Consider the following 19,049-nt stretch of genomic DNA (forward strand, 5'->3'; position numbering starts at 1 on the left):
GTAACAACTTGTAAACCTTTAAAAGCTACTGTGAGATTAAAGAAAGAGACAAATTGTCATCTCAGGAAAGAGAAGGAAGCCTTTGGAAATCTCCTGGCCAAAATGACTTGGTCCAGGGAAAATCTGTTGTTACAATGGATGAAGGGAGCCACGGGGAAGGACACCCTTCCCAGATGAGCCCTTCCCTTGAGAGTCCCACTACTGGAAGGGTCTTTGTTCAACAGCTTCATTTAACAGAAGGTAATGCTGAGGACCAGAGAGGGCAAGAGACTGGCCCAAGGTCACACAGCTGAGCCAGGCAAAAAGGGCCTGACTCCTGACAGTAACACAAGGGAGAGGCCCAGTAGCCTTTCCCCTGTATCCCTGCTACCTCCCACCTCTGTGTCAGAGCCATTCCTGCTGGGTGAGGCAGGTAGAGTGTCCCATCTGTTGACCTTCCTTCTCTTCTGTTGTTCATTCTTCCTTCATTTATTTCCTGAGTGACCTCGCCGTGCCCTGCTTGGGAATCCAAGGTGACTAAAGCATGTTGCTTCCCCTAGAGGCACTCGCAGTGCAGTGGTCTGGGAGCATCTGGCTTCTACCACTAACAAAGGCATTTTCTCTTACTGGTAGAGAAATGCTCTGAGGCTTTTTTTTTTTTTTTTTTAATGCACTGTTTTGTTTGCTGCTGTCTTAATTGTTGCCATGTTATATTTTATCAGTGTAATGTTCTAATTTTGTGCTTGGGCCCTGAGGCAATTCAGTGAAGGGTATGATTTGGAAAATGAGGGAAATAAAGAAATTGTCCACAGAAGAGGCAGCCTCCCAGGAGCCGAGGACAAAGAATAAGTGCCGACAATGAATTTTATTAGGAGCAAAACGAAAACAAACAACCTGTTGCCAGACAGAAGGTATTAGACCATCCTGGTGCGGCTTTGTTTTCCTTCTTTAATTTAATTCCAGTTCTGCATTTCTTCCAGGGTCAGCCAAGGATGCACAGTCCAGTTCCTTCCCCACTGCCTTCCACAGCCTTCCACACTGCTGCCTCCAGGCCTAGACTCAGTGAGCTCCTTGCCTGCCCTGCCCTCCCTTCTTCTTCCGGAGAGGTCTGTAACCATTCCTGCCCTTGCCAATACTTATTAAGTGCCTGCTCTGTGCAGGCACTGTGCAAAATGTTGGAAATAATGCAACCAACAAGGCAAAGGTAAGTCTGCCTTCAGGGAGTTTACATTCTACTAAGGCATGCATTCTCAAGTGGGGCCTTGATGCCCTCAAGGAAATGAAAACTGGTTCCTGGAGGTGTTGGTGGAAAAAAATCTTAGATCTCACAATGGTTTGTATGCTCATCATGTATATTCATCACCCATCCAGCCACCCAAGCGGAAACTGGGTGTCACCACCAGTTCCAGCTCCCAGCCCTCTCTGATCTCAGGGCTCCCAACCTCATAAGGCCTGGCCCATAAAGGGTTCCACTCTCTCCCTGCAAACACCCCATCTGCCTTGCTTCCCTCACTACCCAGCCTAGATCCCAGGACCCAGAATTTTAGCATCTCTTTGCCAACACTTTAGACCCCTGTACCGTTTTTTCCCTACCCATCTGGCAAAGCCCTAGGCCTGGATAAATCCCACTGTGTACATACATCCTCCCAGCCTGCAGCTGGGTAGCTGAGCCCTGATGGAGGATTTCACTCAGCAGGACAGGACGAGACACACATACACTAAGGACCACCAACCTCAACTGGGGAGCCAAGACTGTCAGGCAATTGGGGATTTTGTGGGCAAGTTGCTTCTCAACACTCTGAATGATCATTCTCCTTCTTTCAAACTCCTCACCACCTCTTCTTCATTCTCAGCAGAAGACCTTGCCTCCCACTTTGCAGAAAAAATAGAAGCTCAAAATGAAATCTCCCTTAACATCCCACTATAAACCTACATCTACATCTGCACCCATCCTCTCTTTGTTCCTGCTTTTGGGTTCTAGAGAACTCATCCCTCCTCCTCCCCAAGACCAACCCCCCCCACCCACATGCCTGATCCCAGCCCCTCGCACATGCTTGAGAGAACTGTACTCACTGATTATCTCCCCTATTTCTTACACTCTTGATTAACCTGTCTCTCCTGGATCTGCCATTCACTTTTAAACAAATCTCAGGTTTCTTCTACTTTAAAACACACCTCCCCTAACATACATATTGGACCTATCACTTTATCTTTCTCGTCCTTTTTACACAAAATCATCTCGAAAGACCCACTGCCTCCCTCATCCCTCCTGCACTCATCAGACCACTGCCATCTGACCCCCTCCATCATGCCACACATAAATAGCCCTCCCTAAGGCCCCAACAGTCTCCACACCTGTCCATAAGCCAAAGCCCAGGGCTGCACCCTCCTCCTATCTGACCCCCCAGAGCATTTCCCTCCATCAAGTCTTCACAGCTTCCTAAAATGTCTCCCTTGGCCTCCTTCCATAAGCCCACTCTCCTGGGCTTTCTCCAGCCTGTCCAGCCACTCCTGATCAGCCTTTGCAGGAGATCCTTGTGTACACAGCCCTAATCTGTAGATGTACCTCAAACCTTCGTCCTGGGCCATCTCTCTTCTCTCTCCACATTCTTCGCCCTGGGCAAGCTTCTTCTCATCCACAGCTGCAGTTATCATCTCTCTATCGACAACTTCTCATCTTCATCTCTAGCCCAGACCTCCACGCCACGTCCAAACCCAGGTTTCCAAGAACCTTCTCGACATCTGCACATGGTGACTGTAAGGCATTTCAAGCTCAAGATGTCTAATGTAGAATATATACTTTCACCTCTCTGTCCACATCCTCCTCTCCTCAATCAAACCACCCCCGTCTCAATCCTCTTCCAGTTTTTTCTATCTCAGTGAAAGATACTGCCTACTTGTTTGCACAGAAACCTCAAGGTCCATTCTGACATTGCCTCTTCCTTCCCCTCACATTCCAACACACCTCTGTGACAACTTTAGTTCCTGATTAACTCTGGGAACCTTCCACTGCTCTCCAACTCCACTGCCACCAGCACCCCCCCGCCCTGCCCCCCCACCCCCTCCCCTACCACTTCACCCCCTCCCCCGCCCCCGACACACATACTGTCTTCTCCCTGGATGCCTGCCTGCACTCCTAACCCTGGCTTGTCTTCCCACATCTACTCATACCCACTAGACACACTCCACTCTCCACTGGGCAGGCACACAGGTCACAGTAAAATTCAGATTTCATCCTGTACCTCTTGGGCTTACACCGTCAGTGGCTTCCAATGGCTCTTAGGATGGAGAAAAAAAACCTGATGTGCCCAGTCCTTCACATGGAGTCTGCCCTCTGCCCACCTTCTACACTCCCCAGTTCCCCTGCTCTCCCTCTGGGCCATGCTACAAAGGCCTTTTCTTGTCTATTCTCTCAGCTGTACCTTCTGCCCTAGGCCCTTTGCACAGGTTCTTCCCTCTGCTCAGGTTTCTTCTCCCCTACTCTCCCTTACACATAGTTCTGGTTTCCTCATAACCATCAATTTCTCAGGGAATCCTTCCCTAACTCCCAAGAAAAAAATAGATCCTTCCTTCCTGTTATATGCTTTCACAATAATAGCACACACGCACACACAGAGCGCTATTGTTCAGAGCTCCTCCAAGCATTTCTGCTGAGAATTCATTTACTCCTTATGACAACCCAATGAGGTAGAAATTATAATTATCTCCATTGTACAGATAAAGAAACTGAGTCACAGCGAAGTTATGTAACTTGCCCAAAGTCACCTAATGAGGCAAAGCCAGAATTTGAACCCAGGCAGTGTGACTCCAGTGCAGCTTTTAAACACTATATTATTACATAAGAAAACACTATCTTTTTCCTTCCGGCACTTACCCGCTGTTTGTAACACTGTATTGTATGACTATTAGTCTCCTCCATTAGACTGTAAGCTCTATAGGAGTAGAGACTATTCCATCCCCGATGGTAGGTGCTCAATAAATATTTGCTCAAGAAAATCGGAAATGTTGAATGTGTACAGACACATAACATTTTCCATTCAAGTTCAAGACAAACATAAGCACATACCTGGACCTCCTAGGGTTAGGGACTCCTGCACTGGTAAGAAACATGCTGCCATCAGATTCTCAATGGGTCCATGAAGTTAAGAACAACTGACTCTAACATTCTCCAGCCTACCTCACCTTTTCCCTGCCAACCTTCCCTTAACAACTACAACAGCCTCACATTTAGTATTAATAGTATGTGCTTTGGTTTTAGCAATCTTTTAAAAACACAAAACAAGGTCAACCTCCTTTGAAAAGCCAGTCAGAGACTATCTAATGCCCTCAGAGCAAAGTCCAGACTCCGTTCAGGGTGGGGGTGTGGCAGACCTTGTCTACTTCTTCATCCTCATGGGCCCTCATTTGTTCCCTCTTCCCCACCTCACCCCACCCCACCTCCACAGCCCAGCAGCGCAGACTGGGAGTTCTGGGTTTAGGGTTCCCAGGCAATAGCAGGGTGTTTTCTCATGCCTAGACTCAAGCAGTACCCTCTGCCAGTCCTCTCCTTTGCACCCAGCAATTTCAGGTGTCTTTATGCCTCAGCTTAGATATCTCTTTGGGGTTTGGTGCCCCTCCTTGGGGCGCCCATAGGCCGCATCTGTCGCTGACAATGCACACCAGATATTGAACTATAGTTGCTTGGTTACGGACAGTCGTCTCGGTGAGCTTTGAGGGCAACCGCCATGTATTATGCATCTTCTGAATCCCCCTAGCCTAGCCCGGTGCTAGCCCAAGTTACAGTGCTTACTACAGATTTGTTTAATTAGCGAATGAATGAATGAATAACCTGACAACTCGTGTCTGGTTCATGGGCACCAAAAACCGTGTGAAATGGATAAACGAGCAGATAATGGCAGTACGAAGTTCGGATCTAGAGAAAGATCCAGATTAGGGAGTTCAGAGACGAGTAAAACGCAGACCCAGCCATCAGAGAATTAACAAGGAAGACAAATCTCTTCAAGGAGCCAGCCGGAAAGATTAAAAGAGTCATCCATGTCACGGCCGGGCCCGGGGGCGGGTCCCTGTCTAGCCCCGCCTGCTCAGCGCCAATGGGCGGTCTTGTTGCCCACGAGTCTCCGCCCCTTTCGCTTTGAGGGGCGGGGCCGGCCACTCCTGGAGAGGAGACTACGTTTCCCGGCGCGCCGCGCGGCCGGAGCTAAAGAGGAGCCGGAAGTGGGGCGCGCGAGGTCTTAGGGCGCGAGGGAAGTGGCAGGCGGGGACTAAGGCGGGGCGTGCAGGTAGCCGGCCGTCCGGGGGTCGCGGGCATGGCCGAGGCCAGGAAGCGGCGGGAGCTACTTCCCCTGATCTACCACCATCTGCTGCGGGCTGGCTATGTGCGTGCGGCGCGGGAAGTGAAGGAGCAGAGCGGCCAGGTAAGCGTTCATGGGCCGTGTGCGAGGGCCGCGTGCAAGATGTGGAGATCAGAGGCCCGCGCCCCGTCCCCAGGCGACCCGGCGGGCGCCCGGAGCCGGGTCCCGCAGTGCTCGACTGCGCGGGCCAGGGGTTCCAGAGGAGCCGCAATCTCTGCCTCCCCACTGCGACTTCAGTTCCCCTGGGCCTCACTTTCCTCATCTGTGCAGTGGGTTGGGCCAGAAAGTGTGCTCGCAGGGGCCGAACTTTGTAATTCCCGCGTCCCTTACCTCCACCCCCTTCCTGGTAGCGGGTGTTTTAAGTTTCCTAAGTCTCTCGCCACGTGGCTAGGCGCAGCGCGGCCCCCCTGGGACGAGGAGGTTGCTGCGAGTCTCGGGAGTGGATTGCAACCAGCCCCTCGGGGGAGCGCCTGGAGAAGGGACCCCACAGCCCCTTAGTTGAGCTGGAACTGAGGCCTTTAGCGATTGCCTGTACTGAGACGAACAGCTTTGGGAGTCGAACTCGTGGTACAGTCATTTCTTACTTGGTTGATTAATCCGGTACTCGGGGCGCTTCCTGGTGTTCGAATGGTGTCTGGTTCATGGGCACCAAAAACCGTGTGAAATGGATAAACGAGCAGTACGAAGTGATGGTGAGCACCGTCTCCCAGGTCTCCTGGAGCTTACACTCTAGTAAGGTAGACAAATCAAAGAATCACAAAAGCAACTATATACTTAGCACTACAATAAGTGTTAAGAATGAGAGGGATGGGCCGGGCACGGTAGCTCACGCCTGTAATCCCAGCACTTAGGGAGGCTGAGGTGGGTGGATCACTTGAGGTCAGGAGTTCGAGACCAGCCTGGCCAACATGGTGAAACCCCGTCTCTACTAAAAATACAAAAATTAGCCGGGCGTGGTGGTGCACGCCTGTAATCCTGGCTACTCATGTGACTGAGGCACTAGAATTGCTTGAACCCCGGAGGCAGAGGTTGCAATGAGCCAAGACTCTGCCACTGCACTCCCGCCTGGGTGATAAAGCCAGACTCCATCTCAAAAAAAAAAAAAAAGAAGAGACGGATGGCAGATTGCCCTGGTCAGGAATAGCTGAGGTGTAAATTGTAAATGCCTTCTGGTGGGAGGGAACTTGTGTACACACTAGCCTCAAGAAAGTCCACTCTCTGGAGCCCAGGAGTTTGAGGATACAGTATGAGCCATGATCATGCCACCATACTCCATCCTGGGCAACAGCAAGACACTGTCTCAAAAAAAAATTTTTTTTAAAGTCCATAGCAGGCCAGATGACATAGCTCACTCCTGTAATCCCAGCACTTTGGGAGGCCAAGGCAGGCGGATCACTTGAGGCCAGGAGTTCAAAACCAGCCTGACCAACATGGTGAAACCCTGTCTCTACTAAAAATGCAAAAATTAGCCAGACATGGTGGCGTTCACCTGTAGTCCCAGTTACTCGGGAGGCTGAGGCAGGAGAATCACTTGAACCCAGGAGGCAGAGGTTGCAGTGAGCTGAGGTTGAGCCACTGCACTTCATCCTGGGCGACAAAGCGAGACTCCATCTGAAAAGAAAAAAAAAAAATGTGTCCATAGCAGCTGAAGTGTGGAGTACAACGGCCAGATGCCCCTGGGGAGATGGAGGCAGGGGCTGACTGGAGTGGTCTGGTGGGCAGTTTGATCTTCCTTGGAAAAGCAGTGGTAAACCAATGGAGAGTTTTGAGCTGGTAAGAGGGTATCCTGAGTAGTCAGATCCCTTTGCCCTATGGTGTAGGCTCTGTTCCTAATGCTTGCTCTCAGAACCTCCGGGAGGGACTAAAGGGTGATGGGCCCTAAGACGTTATCTATGCTTTTCCCACTCTCTCTGAACCTCACTTGCTCTTCCTACTGCAGTTATAGTACTTCACAGATAAGGGGAGCAAGAGCTAGTACCCATCTTCATTGGAGCAGAAATATCCTGCCCTTGTGGAGCACACATTCTAGTAGGAGCAGACAGGTAACAAATAGAAAAAGTTTAATAAGTTAGTGATATAGTGTATCCAGTGATGGTTGGTGCTTACTGTAAAATAAGGCAGGCAAGGGGGATAAGGGATGTCTGAGTTCAGTTATAAGTAGGGCAGTCAGGGAAGTCTCATTGAGAAGGTGTCACTTGGGCAGAGACCTGAAGGAAATGAGGGAGTGAGCTATGTAGTTAACAGGAGAGAGAACATTCCAGACAACAAGAATAGCAAGGCCCTGTTAGAGGCAGGGTGGCCTGACACATTTGAGGACAGCAAGGAGGACACTTTGCCTGAGGTGGAGCAGAGGGAAACTGACTTTGAAGTCTTAGTGTTACCAGCTCACTGCTGGGCACTGACAGATGGTCTTATTCAAACCAGATAGCAGCCTGCAAGGTGGGTATCGCTGTTGCCCCATGTTAAGAAGAAGAAACCTGAAGTTTGAAGAGGTGACGAGATTAGTTCAGTCCACCCATGCCCCACATTGCTTAGCCTCATTGGAGTACTTGATATCCTGGCTTCTTGACATTTACAGAGATAGTGGTGGGCCCTCTGGCCTCTGCTCCAAAGGCCTGGATTCCACCTGGTTCTGTCTGCTTCCACCAAGGTACTGGTACCATTTGGGCCCAGTCTTTTCCCTGCAGAGTAGTGGACTGTGGTCATGCCACCTGGATGCCTCAGGTGTCTGGGCTGTGGTTCGAGCTTTTGGAAGATTGGCTGGCCAGGTCTTTGAAAGCTTTTTTAAAGGTTAAAGTTGGGAAAAAACCTGTCTCATAGCCTCTAGGCATGGATAGTGCCAGAGAGACTGGGAGCTGGATAGATGCTAGCTTGGAACATTCCAACTCTGGCCTTTCAAAGGGGCCTCTCACCATGTTGTCTTAAAAGGTTTTAGCTGGGATTAGTTGTCCATCTTGTCTCTGGAAGGTTTTGGACAGAAATGGCAGGGCCAAACAGACATACTTCCCTGAGCATGTCAGGTTCAGAGAGAATGGGAAAAGCATAGATAACGTCTTAGGGCCCATCACCCTTTTTTTAAAGAAAGGGTCTTGTTCTGTTGCCCAGGCTGAAGTACAGTGGCGCGAGCATGGCTCACCACGGCCTCGATATCCTGGGCTCAAGTGATCCTCCCACCTCAGCCTTCTGAGTAGGTGGGACCACCAGTGCATGCCACCATTCTCAGCTAATTTTAAAATTTTTTTGTAGAGACAGTCTCACTATGTTGCCCAGACTGGTCTTGAATTCCTGGGCTCAAGTGATCTTCCTGCCTCAGCCTCCCAAAGTGCTGAGATTACAGGTATGAGCCACCGTGCCTAGCCAAAAAGACCCTCTTCTGAACCACCTGTCTGTGCAAGTCATGAGTTTGGGGAGAGTTGGGCCCAAGGAGGATCCTTACTGTGCTGGGGGTTAATTGTGGCTTTCTCTTTACCTCTCTGCAGAAGTGTTTCCTGGCTCAACCCGTAACCCTTCTGGACATCTATACACACTGGCAACAGTAAGTGGTGGGGCCAACAGGGTGGAGTAGGGACACCCCAAGCAACTCAGCTTGGAATAAGCTGGGATACCTGTCTGGTCTGAGATCTGTCCCCGTAGCCCACTCTGGGCACCACTGTTGCCTCCAGAAAGCTAGCTCACATCACATGGATGGGTATTTCTGTGTGGATATCTGGTAGTGGGAGGGCACACTGAGAGCTGTGATCTCTTAAGAACAAGAGCTTCTCACCGGCTTGTTATTCAGTTGACCAACAAATGTTTATTGAGCACCTCCTGAAAGCCAAGTCCTATTCTTAGTATGCAAATATTGTCACGAGTGAGACAGACATGGTTCCTTCTTTCCAGCAGCTGACATCATAGCCAAGGAGGTAGGCATGAGTCAAAGAATGAAGCAAATGAATGTTAAATTACAGTGGTAGTAAGGATTACAAAAGAGAGGAAACTGTTGTCACAGCCACATAAATGGGTAAGCCTGGCTTCATTTGGGGGTCCAGGGGAAGCTTCCCTGAGGTGATCTTTGACTTGAGAGCTGCAGGAATTGGAGGAGTGAACTATGCAGTAGGTAGAGAGCGGCAGGTGGAACGTACCTGCCAGTGGAAATTGCTCATGCTAAGTCCTGTGGCTGGCGGACAGTACAGATGGGGCTAGGTTATCGCATGGATAGCCACACGTGGGCTGGTTATCCATGGTGAGGAATTTTGTCTTTATCCAAGAGCAGCGGGGCCATGGTAGGGTGAAAAAGTGAGGAGATCACTCTGCACCGTGGTGAGACTGGTCGGGCCATGGACACCATCATCCAGGCAAGAGCTGATGGGGCTTGACACAGGGAGAACGGGGTACACAGTGGATTCCCAAGAATCCTAGGGATGAAACCAGGGCCTGTGGATGGGTGGGAGAGGAAGTATCTGATTGACTCCACGTCTGGCTTGTATACCCATGCATAGAGCTTGAAGGGAACCCCGTTTGAAGGGGAAAGACTTCAATGACATGTTGAGTGTGAGATGCCTTTTAAACATATAAAATTTAAGTACTCTTCAAGGAAGGGGGAATCATCCAAGGATGTATCAACAGAGGAATGGTTAGAAAATGGAGAGAGTAATTGCGTCATCTTCATGCACTGGCCTGACCACGGCTGACTAAAGGAGTGAAGGATGTGCAGACACATCCCATGAGGCATGGTAGAGAGGATTGAATTGCCTTGGGTGGAAAGGAGGCAGGAGAGGGGTGTGAGGGACCACTGCACATCTTTGAGGACCAAGAATAGTGCATTCTCTGAGGCCCTGGAGACAGAAGTGGGCCCCAAATATACCTGCTTCAGGAAGACAGGTTTCAGCTTCTGAGTATAACGACATCAGAGCTATCTAAAAATGAGGTAGGCTACAGTGGAAGTGATGAGCTCCCTGTCATTGGAGGTGTGTAAACAAAGGCAGAAATGGTGTGGAAGGGATTACAGCCTCTGGTGGAGAGCTAAGATCATTGAAAACCCTGCCAGACCTCAGTTCTTGGCTGTCCTCTGCTGCTAAGGAGAGCTTAGAGTACAGGTTACAGCCCACACTTCCTCACCCTGACTTGCCCAGATGTGTGGGTGTTATTCGTAGTACTTCCTTCCCCCAGAAAACTGCTTCAGTGAGCTGCTCTGCACACTTTTCCCTGCCACCGGCCCCTTCTATGGGTGAGGGGTGCTGAGTGTGGGACAAGGACCTCAAACCCACCGAAGGCAGCGTAGCCTAGCAATTCCCTGCAGAGTTCAAACCCAGCAACTAGCTGTATGTATGACCTTGAGTGGATTTCTTGGCCTCCCTGAGTCTGTGTCTTCACCTATAAAATGAAAATAATGATGGCAATTATCTCATTGCATTGTGAGGGTTAGACACAGTGGTCCATATAAAGTGCTAAAACTACTGGTTGGAGGCTCCCTACTTCCTACACTGCGGCCCCCACCCCCACCCCCGAGTATTTATTGAGCACCTACAACAACCCAGGCAATATTCTTGATATAACTGGGAACAAACCAGAGAAAAATCCCTGCTCAGCATTTTTGTTGGGGGAAAAGAGGCAGAATAAATTGGTACATGTAAAAATGAAACCTGTTTTTAAAGGAGAATCCTGACAAGTGGTTTTCGTGGGAACAGGAGACCCGAGTGTCACATCCCAAACCATAATAGAACAGAGTCCATCGCGGCTGGGAAACCTGGGGCCTGGACAGTGACTCCCTGGAATGGGGGTCAACGGGCATGAGACTTGAAAGTCCAGGGGCCCAGCCACCTAGGTGCTTATCCTACCCATGCCCCAGACTTACTTTGCCATGAGCAAGTCACTTAGCTGTTCAGTTTTTGAGACATGTACAAGGCACTGAGGCTACTGTAGTGAGCTGCCAGCTGCCCCCCTCCCTGGGCCTTTCTGTGTAGGGGAGGAGTCTAGGAAGTAAGTAAAATAACAGGAGATAGAGAAAAGCTCTAAAGAAAATGAAACAGGATCACAGGGCAGAGCATGGCTTGGGGGAGGGGCGCAATCATCGAGGGCCTCTCTGGGGAGGCAACATTAAAGTTGAGACATGAAGGACAAGGACCTGGGCAGAGTCTTCCAAGAAGGCACGGTCCACACAGCACGTTCTGCAGGAGGAAGAGCCTGGGCGGTTCTGTGAGGTGCCTGCGTGGGTCAGCCCCTATCACTTAAAGACTGGTAGCTGCTGCAGCTGTTATATACCATTATCCAGCATTCCTGATTATTTTAAAGACTAATCAAGAATTGTAAAAGCACTTTATGAAGTGAGTGAAAATGCAGAATACAAAATTGTATCTATACTGTGTTTTCACCACTGTTTAGATTCTATGCATATTGCCTTGAAGAGCTGGAAGGATGTGGGAAGGTCTAGTCAAATCTTGTGGAGTTGTTCTGTCACCCAGTTGGTATAGACCGTCACCCTTGTCCTGCAGAACCTCAGAGCTTGGTCGGAAGCGGAAGGCAGAGGAAGATGCGGCACTGCAAGCTAAGAAGACCCGTGTGTCAGACCCCATCAGCACCTCAGAGAGCTCGGAAGAGGAGGAGGAAGCAGAAGCTGAAACCGCCAAAGCCAGTAAGAGCCTTGCAGCTTTGGGAACAGGCTGTGGAATATTGATTGTTCTAGGGTAGAGTCTACCTCCAGCTTCTTCTCTTATCACTGGAAGACCTAAAAGACCCTAGGGAGAAAATTGGGAGGGCACCACCTATCTTTGGCGGTATTTGAGCCCTTCCTCTGTGCCAGGCATTGTATCTCCAGGCTCTGGGGATGCAAGGCCAAACCAAAACAACCAGATGGATCCTTCCAGTCTCGTTTGGTGTACGGGGCCCGGGAGCTATCCTGTTACAGGCTCCCAGGTGATTCTTATTGGCTGGAAAGAAGACACATGTTCAGAAGTACTGCTGGAGGGATTTCAGAAGGCACCTAGCGGACACATTTTCTGTGTGACCTGTGGGATGCTTCAGGAATTGCTGACCTTCATGTTTTTAGAATTGTACCCATTAGCACTGGAAGGCTGTACTAGGTACTGGTTTTACGCCGTTTGCAGGAGTAACTCAGTCAAAGCTTTTATAGCCCCTTCTTCCCCTAAGGTCCCAGGGCTCCTTGTACTTTCCCCAATAGCAGCCATAACTCTACAGAGGAATTGCTGTGTCTCCTGTGCATCATATTATCTTCTTTTGCTTACATACAAGACAAATCTCTTAATACTTACTTTTTATTTTTCAAGACGAGGTCTCGCCATGTTGCCCAGGCTGGTCTTGAACTCCTGAGCTCAAGCAGTCCTCCTGCCTTAACCTCTTAAGTAGTTGGAATTACATGTACATACCACCATGCCCAGCTTCCTGAGCCTGCTTTTAAAGTGTTTGAGATCATACTGGATATATCTTTTATTATTATTTTTTTGAGATGGAGTTTCACTCTTGTCACCCAGGCTGGAATACAATTGCATGATGTCAGCTCAGAGCAACTCCCACCCACTGGGTTCAAGTGATTCTCCTGCCTCAGCCTCCCGCGTAGCTGGGACTACAGGCGTGCACCACTACTCCCAGCTAATTTTGTGGGTTTTTTTTTTTTTTCCCAGTAGAGACAGGGTTTCACGATGTTAGCCAGACTAGTCTCAAACTCCTGACCTCAGGTGATCTGCCCACCTTGGCCTCCCAAAGGGCTGGGATTACAGGCATGAGCCACTGCGCCCTGGATATAGATTATATATCACTTAATTTTACATTATAAATGCAAAACGAGTTCACTTTGAATTGCAGAAGAATGTATAGAAGAAAAATTAAAGGTTTCTTGTTCTCCTACCCTGTTCCCCATCATTCCTAAGTGCATCTCCTGGTAGGCAGCCTTTAAAACTTCCTCCTTTGCCTCTATAGTCATTCTAACATGTATTCATACATGCATATGTACAGACGTGCATGCTATTTGAAACACAAATGGTAAAATTTCATACTGATTGACTATTTGGTATTAATCAATTTTATAAGCTGTGATAATGTAAGTGCAATTACATTTTTTTTTGTTTGTTTGAGGCTTTTTTTGAGATGAGGTCTTGCCATGTTGCCTAGACTGGAACTCCTAACCTCAAGTGATCCTCCTGCCTCAGCCTCCCGAGTATGTAATTTTATTTTTTTTTATTTTTATTTATTTATTTATTTTTATTTTTTTTTGAGAGGGAGTCTCGCTCTGTTGCCCAGGCTGGAGTGCAGTGGCCGGATCTCAGCTCACTGCAAGCTCCACCTCCCAGGTTTACACCATTCTCCTGCCTCAGCCTCCCGAGTAGCTGGGACTACAGGAGCCCGCCACATCGCCCGGCTCGTTTTTTGTATTTTTTTTAGTAGAGATGGGGTTTCACTGTCTTAGCCAGGATGGTCTCGATCTCCTGACCTCGTGATCCGCCCGTCTCGGCCTCCCAAAGTGCTGGGATTACAGGCTTGAGCCACCGCGCCCGGCCTGTAATTTTATTTTTTAAAAAGTCCTCATTGGGTTGGGCATGGTGGCTTACACTGGTAATCCCAGCACTTTGGGAGGTCTAGGTAGAAGGATCACTTGAGCCCAGGGGTTGCAGACCAGCCTGGGCAACATGGCAAAACCCTGTCTCTACAAAAAATTTAAAATTTAGCCGGGCATAGTGGCATGTGCCTATAGTTTCAGCTGCCTGGGAGGCCTGAGGTGGGAGGATTACTTGAGCCCAGGAGGTCAAGGCTGCAGTGAGCCATGACCGTGCCATTGCACTCCAGCCTGGGCAACAAAGCAAGACTGTTTCAAAAAAAAAAAAAAAAAGGAAGGAGTCCTCTTTGGCATCCTGAGCAACATAGTGAGACCCCATCTCTGCGAAAAATAAGAAAATTAGCTGGGCATGCTGGCATGCACTGGTGGTCCCAGCTACTCGGGAGGCTGAGGTAGGAGGATCACGTGAGCCCAGGCATTGGAAGTTGCAGTGAGCTATGAATGTGCCACCGTACTCCAGCCTGGGCAGCAGAGCAAGACCCTGTCTCAAAAAAATTTTTAAAAGGGTCCTCATTGAGAGAGAATCATGCTGAAGTATTTGTGGGCAACATGATAGGATATCTGGTATTTTCTTCAAAGTAATGTTTGATGGGGAAGGGTGAGTGAGGTATTAGATGAGATGAGAAGATTGGTCACAAGTTGCTAATGGTTGGAGCTGCCTGGTTCTTCCTACTTACTACTTAAAATTTTCCATAATTATAGAAAGAGAGAGATGAAGTGCCAGGAAAAGAATTAGATCATGCCATTCATCTCAGCAACATTCTCCTTAACAATGGAAATCTAAGATTTAAGGAGACAATACCCTGGTATAAAAGCACTGAGAAGCCGGGCGCAGTGGCTCACACCTGTAATCCTAGCACTTTGGGAGGCCAAGGTGGGCAGATCACAAGGTCAGGAGATGGAGACCATCCTAGCTAACATGGTGAAACCCCGTCTCTCTAAAAATACAAAAAATTAGTCGGGCATGGTGGCGGGCGCCTGTAGTCCCAGCTACTCGGGAGGCTGAGGCAGGAGAATGGTGTGAACCCCGGGAGGCGGAGCTTGCAGTGAGCCGAGATCATGCCACTGCTCTCTAGTCTGAGCGACAGAGTGGTACTCTGTCTCAAAAAATTAATTAAGTAAGTAATAAAAAAGCACTGAGAATCAGTGAATATCAATATCTAACAGGACTCAGGTGGCATGGTTCAGCTACCTGTCCACTAAGAAGCCATTTGAATTCCAGGCAACTTTCTCTATGGACCTGGGGCTGGCTGGCTGCCTGCCTGACCACTGCCGCTTTTTGCCAAGCAGCTTTCAGGGCTACAGTGTGGTGGTCTATGTGAATGGTGCCCATTGCCCATTGCAGTGTGAAGTGCCCAGTAGGCAGCGAGAACGTGGGCCAGTCCTTTTCCCTCCAAGGGCCTCAATGCCTCATGCTGCAGGGGAGTTGGGAATCCATCAGGGATGCAGACACGTACATCCTCTTCTCTCTCGCTCCTGGTGGACCTGGCTGATGTATCACAGAGCTCATTCCCGCAAGTCTGGGCTCAGCCTCAGATCCTCATGCCAGCACCAGGCAGCCAATACCAATAGCAGTGTTAGGTGAGATGAAACCTGTTTGCCATTCATAGATGAGAAAAACTCATCTGGCTCCTTTAGCAGATGTTTGTTTCTTGCAGCCCCAAGACTAGCATCTACCAACTCCTCAGTCCTGGGGGCGGACTTGCCATCAAGCCTGAAAGAAAAAGCCAAGGTGAGTGGGACTGCTTTCCAAGCTGTTGCCTATGGGATTTACCTGGTAGGGGACAGTCTCCTGTCAGAGAAGGATAGGGTTGTAATTGCCCCACCTGGATTCAGAGCTGAACCTGTGTCACCAGTTGTGGGATCTTACTCCCTTCACCTCTCTGGGCCTCAGTTTACTTTTCTATAAGATGAGGATGATGCCTGCTGCAATGGGCCACTGGGCACATTCTACACCTGAGATAGGCGATTTCTTTCCTCTTTAATCCCTGCATTCACCTGTCACTCAACAGATCTTGACTAATACCTGTTATGTTCCAGGCACTGTGCTAGGTGTGGAGGCACCGTAGTGATCAAGACACCTGTGGTTCTGAAACTCTAAAAGCATTTTCCAAACTGGAAACTGCTCAGAAAACAGGGTGTCATTTTCTGATAATCCAGAAAGCAGAGTCAGATACATACATGTATAAAGAATTGTGCCTCTGCAATTGCCTGGAGCATTAGCAACAATGTCTCAAAGTAATCATGAAATAATGATAAGATCAACAAACTGCTACTTACCACTTAGTAAATAACTACCGTGTCCCAAGAACTGGGATTCTGTTCTCTCAACACGTCTGGTGAGAGGAGGTACTGTTTTTAACCTCACTTTAAAGATTAGGAAACCAATTGAAGGGGTAGTTTACCCAAACCCACACAGCTAGGAAGTGGTAAGATTGGGTTCAGATGCAAGTGGCCTGTGCTCTTACTTCACCATGCCATACCAGATGTGTCTGTCACTCTTGTAGGCAGAGACAGAGAAAGCCGGCAAGACTGGGAACTCCATGCCACACCCTGCCACTGGGAAGACGGTGACCAACCTTCTTTCTGGGAAGTCTCCCAGGAAGTCAGCAGAACCATCAGCAAATACTACGTTGGTCTCAGAAACTGAGGAGGAGGGGAGTGTCCCGGCCTTTGGAGCTGCTGCCAAACCTGGTGAGAAGCCCCCACCTCTAGGAATCAAGTCCCCAGAACTTGGGCTGGTGAGGCAGCCTAGGCATTGCTTTGTTAAGTTCTGGGACATTTCTGGAATCAAAGTTTTGTCTCCATGACAGCCAGGTTCCTGCACCTTAGGCCATTTTCCCATCCCCTGGATGAGGGAGGGTCAGCTACAGGGACCTGGCCTCGGGCTGAACAGCCCATCTAGTGGTTGGAGCATTTTCTGCTTTATGACTCCCTGGTGAGTTACAGGGACCACTGGTAGCTCAGAGACTAAACTGAAAGGCCTGAGTTTGCCTGTTTCCTATGTAGAGTAGACATCTGTCCGGCCTGCATCAGTGGATATGATGGTGGATGGAGGTTCTGTAGACTGTTGCTGGTGTGTGCTTGTTGGGTCCCCTCACAGCCCTTCCCAGGGCCTCAGAGATGTGTGGGAGCATAGGGATGATGATGGTACTCACCTCAGAAGGGGGCTTCACAGCTCAGTGCATGTGAAGGGTGAGCGCTCAGCACCTGGCTTTGATGAGCAGCTGGTTTGTTGCGAGGTGCTGGGAAGGGGCAGGTGAGGCTGGAAAGGAAGTCCCTCAGTCCCCTCTGTGTCCGACCCTCAGGGATGGTGTCAGCAGGCCAGGCCGACAGCTCCAGCGAGGACACCTCCAGCTCCAGCGATGAGACAGATGTGGAGGTAATTGCCACCCATCCCTAGGAGTTGCCCTCTCCCAGCCTCTAACCCTCCCAGGAGCCTGTCTGGGGCTTCAGACACCAGTGGGCCCAGATCAGTTCAGCACCTGTGGCAGGGTGACCGGGAACTGGAAAGGCTGCAGCCGGGGAGGGGCAGGGAGAAAAGCCTGGTGCTGCTTGCTGCACTCTGAGTGTAAGATCAGCCCCGGGGGTGGGAGGGGGACCCCCTCCTGCCTGTGAGACTAGACAAGGCTTCCTGGGAGAGGTGGCCTGGAGCAAGGCCTCAAAGCACAGTGGGCTTCACTGGGAAGGGGTGTGGAGGAGTCAGGGCATTCCAGACAGGAAATGGGGCAAGAGCAGGGGCCCGGGGCAACAGTGTGGCTATCTTGTGGTGTGGCTAGGGCTGCGGCTGCCGAGAGGGTTCTGGGCCCAGTGGTGAATGCCAGACCTAGACACTTGGCTAGAGTTGGGCTGGACTCTTGGGTTTGTGAACTTTGACCTGGAAAAGGTCCTGACAGGTTACTTTTTATTGTGTACCTACTAAGTGGCAGGGCTGGGGAATATATAGTGATGAGCAGGACAGGCAGAGTTCCTGGTGCCATGGGGCAAGGGAGCGTCCCTCAAATACTTAACTGTGGTGATGGCTGCTATGAAGGGGAAATGTAGAGAACCATGTGGGGCAGGAACCTGGCATTGATGAGTAGGCGTAAGCAGAAGGAATGGCATGTGCAGAGAAGGAGGCAAAGAGAATTTGGTGCTTTTAAAGAACATTGATCTTTTTTTTTTTTTAAGACAGTTCTCACTCGTCACCCAGGCTGGAATACAGTGGCGTGATCTTGGCTAACTGCAACTTCCACCTCCTAGGTTCAAGCGATTCTCGTGCCTCAGCCTCCCGAGTAGCTGGGATTACATGTGCATGCCACCACGCCTGGCTGATTTTTGTCTTTTTTGTAGAGACGGGGTTTCACCATGTTGGCCAGGCTGGTCTTGAACTCTTGACCTCAAGTGGTCCACTTGCCTTGGCCTCCCAAAGTGCTGGGATTACAGGCATGAGCCGCTGCACCTGGCCAAAACATTGATTTTTTTTTTTTTTTTTTTTTTTTGAGATGGAGTCTTGCTGTGTCGCCCGGGCCGGAGTGCAGTGGCCGGATCTCAGCTCACTGCAAGCTCCGCCTCCTGGGTTTACGCCATTCTCCTGCCTCAGCCTCCCGAGTAGCTGGGACTAGAGGCGCCCGCCACCTCGCCCGGCTAGTTTTTTGTATTTTTAGTAGAGACGGGGTTTCACCGTGTTAGCCAGGATGGTCTCGATCTCCTGACCTCGTGATCCGCCCGTCTCGGCCTCCCAAAGTGCTGGGATTACAGGCTTGAGCCACCGCGCCCGGCCAACATTGATCTTTAAATGAGAGGGAGAAACCAGGCACTGTGGCTCACACCTGTAAGTGCAGCACTTTGGGAGGCCAAGGCAGGAGGATCATTTGAGTCCAGCAGTTTGAACCCAGCCTGAGCAACATAGTGAGACCCTGTCTCTACAAGATGTTATTTTTAAAAAAACAAATAAATTGTGGGGAAAGTGACACAAGATGAAGTCCTAGGTAGACAGGGGCCAGATCTTCTGTCTGACCTTGAGGACCACCATAAGGAATTTGAGTTTTATTCTAGGGGCTGTGAGAAGCCATCCCAGCACAGAGAGATGGCCTGATTTGTGTTTCAAAAAGATTGCTGGCTGCAGCCTGGGTTGGAGGGCAGTGCAGAATAAAAGCAGTGAGGCCATGTAGGAGACTCTTGGAGTAATACTG

At 49.7% G+C, this 19,049-nt stretch overlaps 1 protein-coding gene across 7 annotated transcripts in view; it reads left to right on the plus strand.

Moving 5' to 3' along the window:
• Nucleotides 1-5,184: 5,184 nt before the first annotated feature.
• TCOF1 (treacle ribosome biogenesis factor 1) overlaps nucleotides 5,185-19,049 on the plus strand; it is a 42,170-nt gene continuing 28,305 nt past the window's right edge. For all 7 annotated transcript variants that reach the window (XM_025387649.1, XM_025387650.1, XM_025387651.1 and 4 more), the window contains exons 1-6: nucleotides 5,185-5,393; nucleotides 8,810-8,865; nucleotides 11,801-11,940; nucleotides 15,534-15,607; nucleotides 16,383-16,569; nucleotides 17,184-17,257. In XM_025387649.1, coding sequence (XP_025243434.1) covers nucleotides 5,286-5,393; nucleotides 8,810-8,865; nucleotides 11,801-11,940; nucleotides 15,534-15,607; nucleotides 16,383-16,569; nucleotides 17,184-17,257 — 639 coding nt within the window. In that variant the 5' untranslated portion in view covers nucleotides 5,185-5,285. The remainder of the gene's footprint in view (nucleotides 5,394-8,809; nucleotides 8,866-11,800; nucleotides 11,941-15,533; nucleotides 15,608-16,382; nucleotides 16,570-17,183; nucleotides 17,258-19,049) is intronic.

The sequence above is a fragment of the Theropithecus gelada genome, chromosome 6 (genome assembly GCF_003255815.1).
Source record: "Theropithecus gelada isolate Dixy chromosome 6, Tgel_1.0, whole genome shotgun sequence".
NCBI lineage: Eukaryota > Metazoa > Chordata > Mammalia > Primates > Cercopithecidae > Theropithecus > Theropithecus gelada.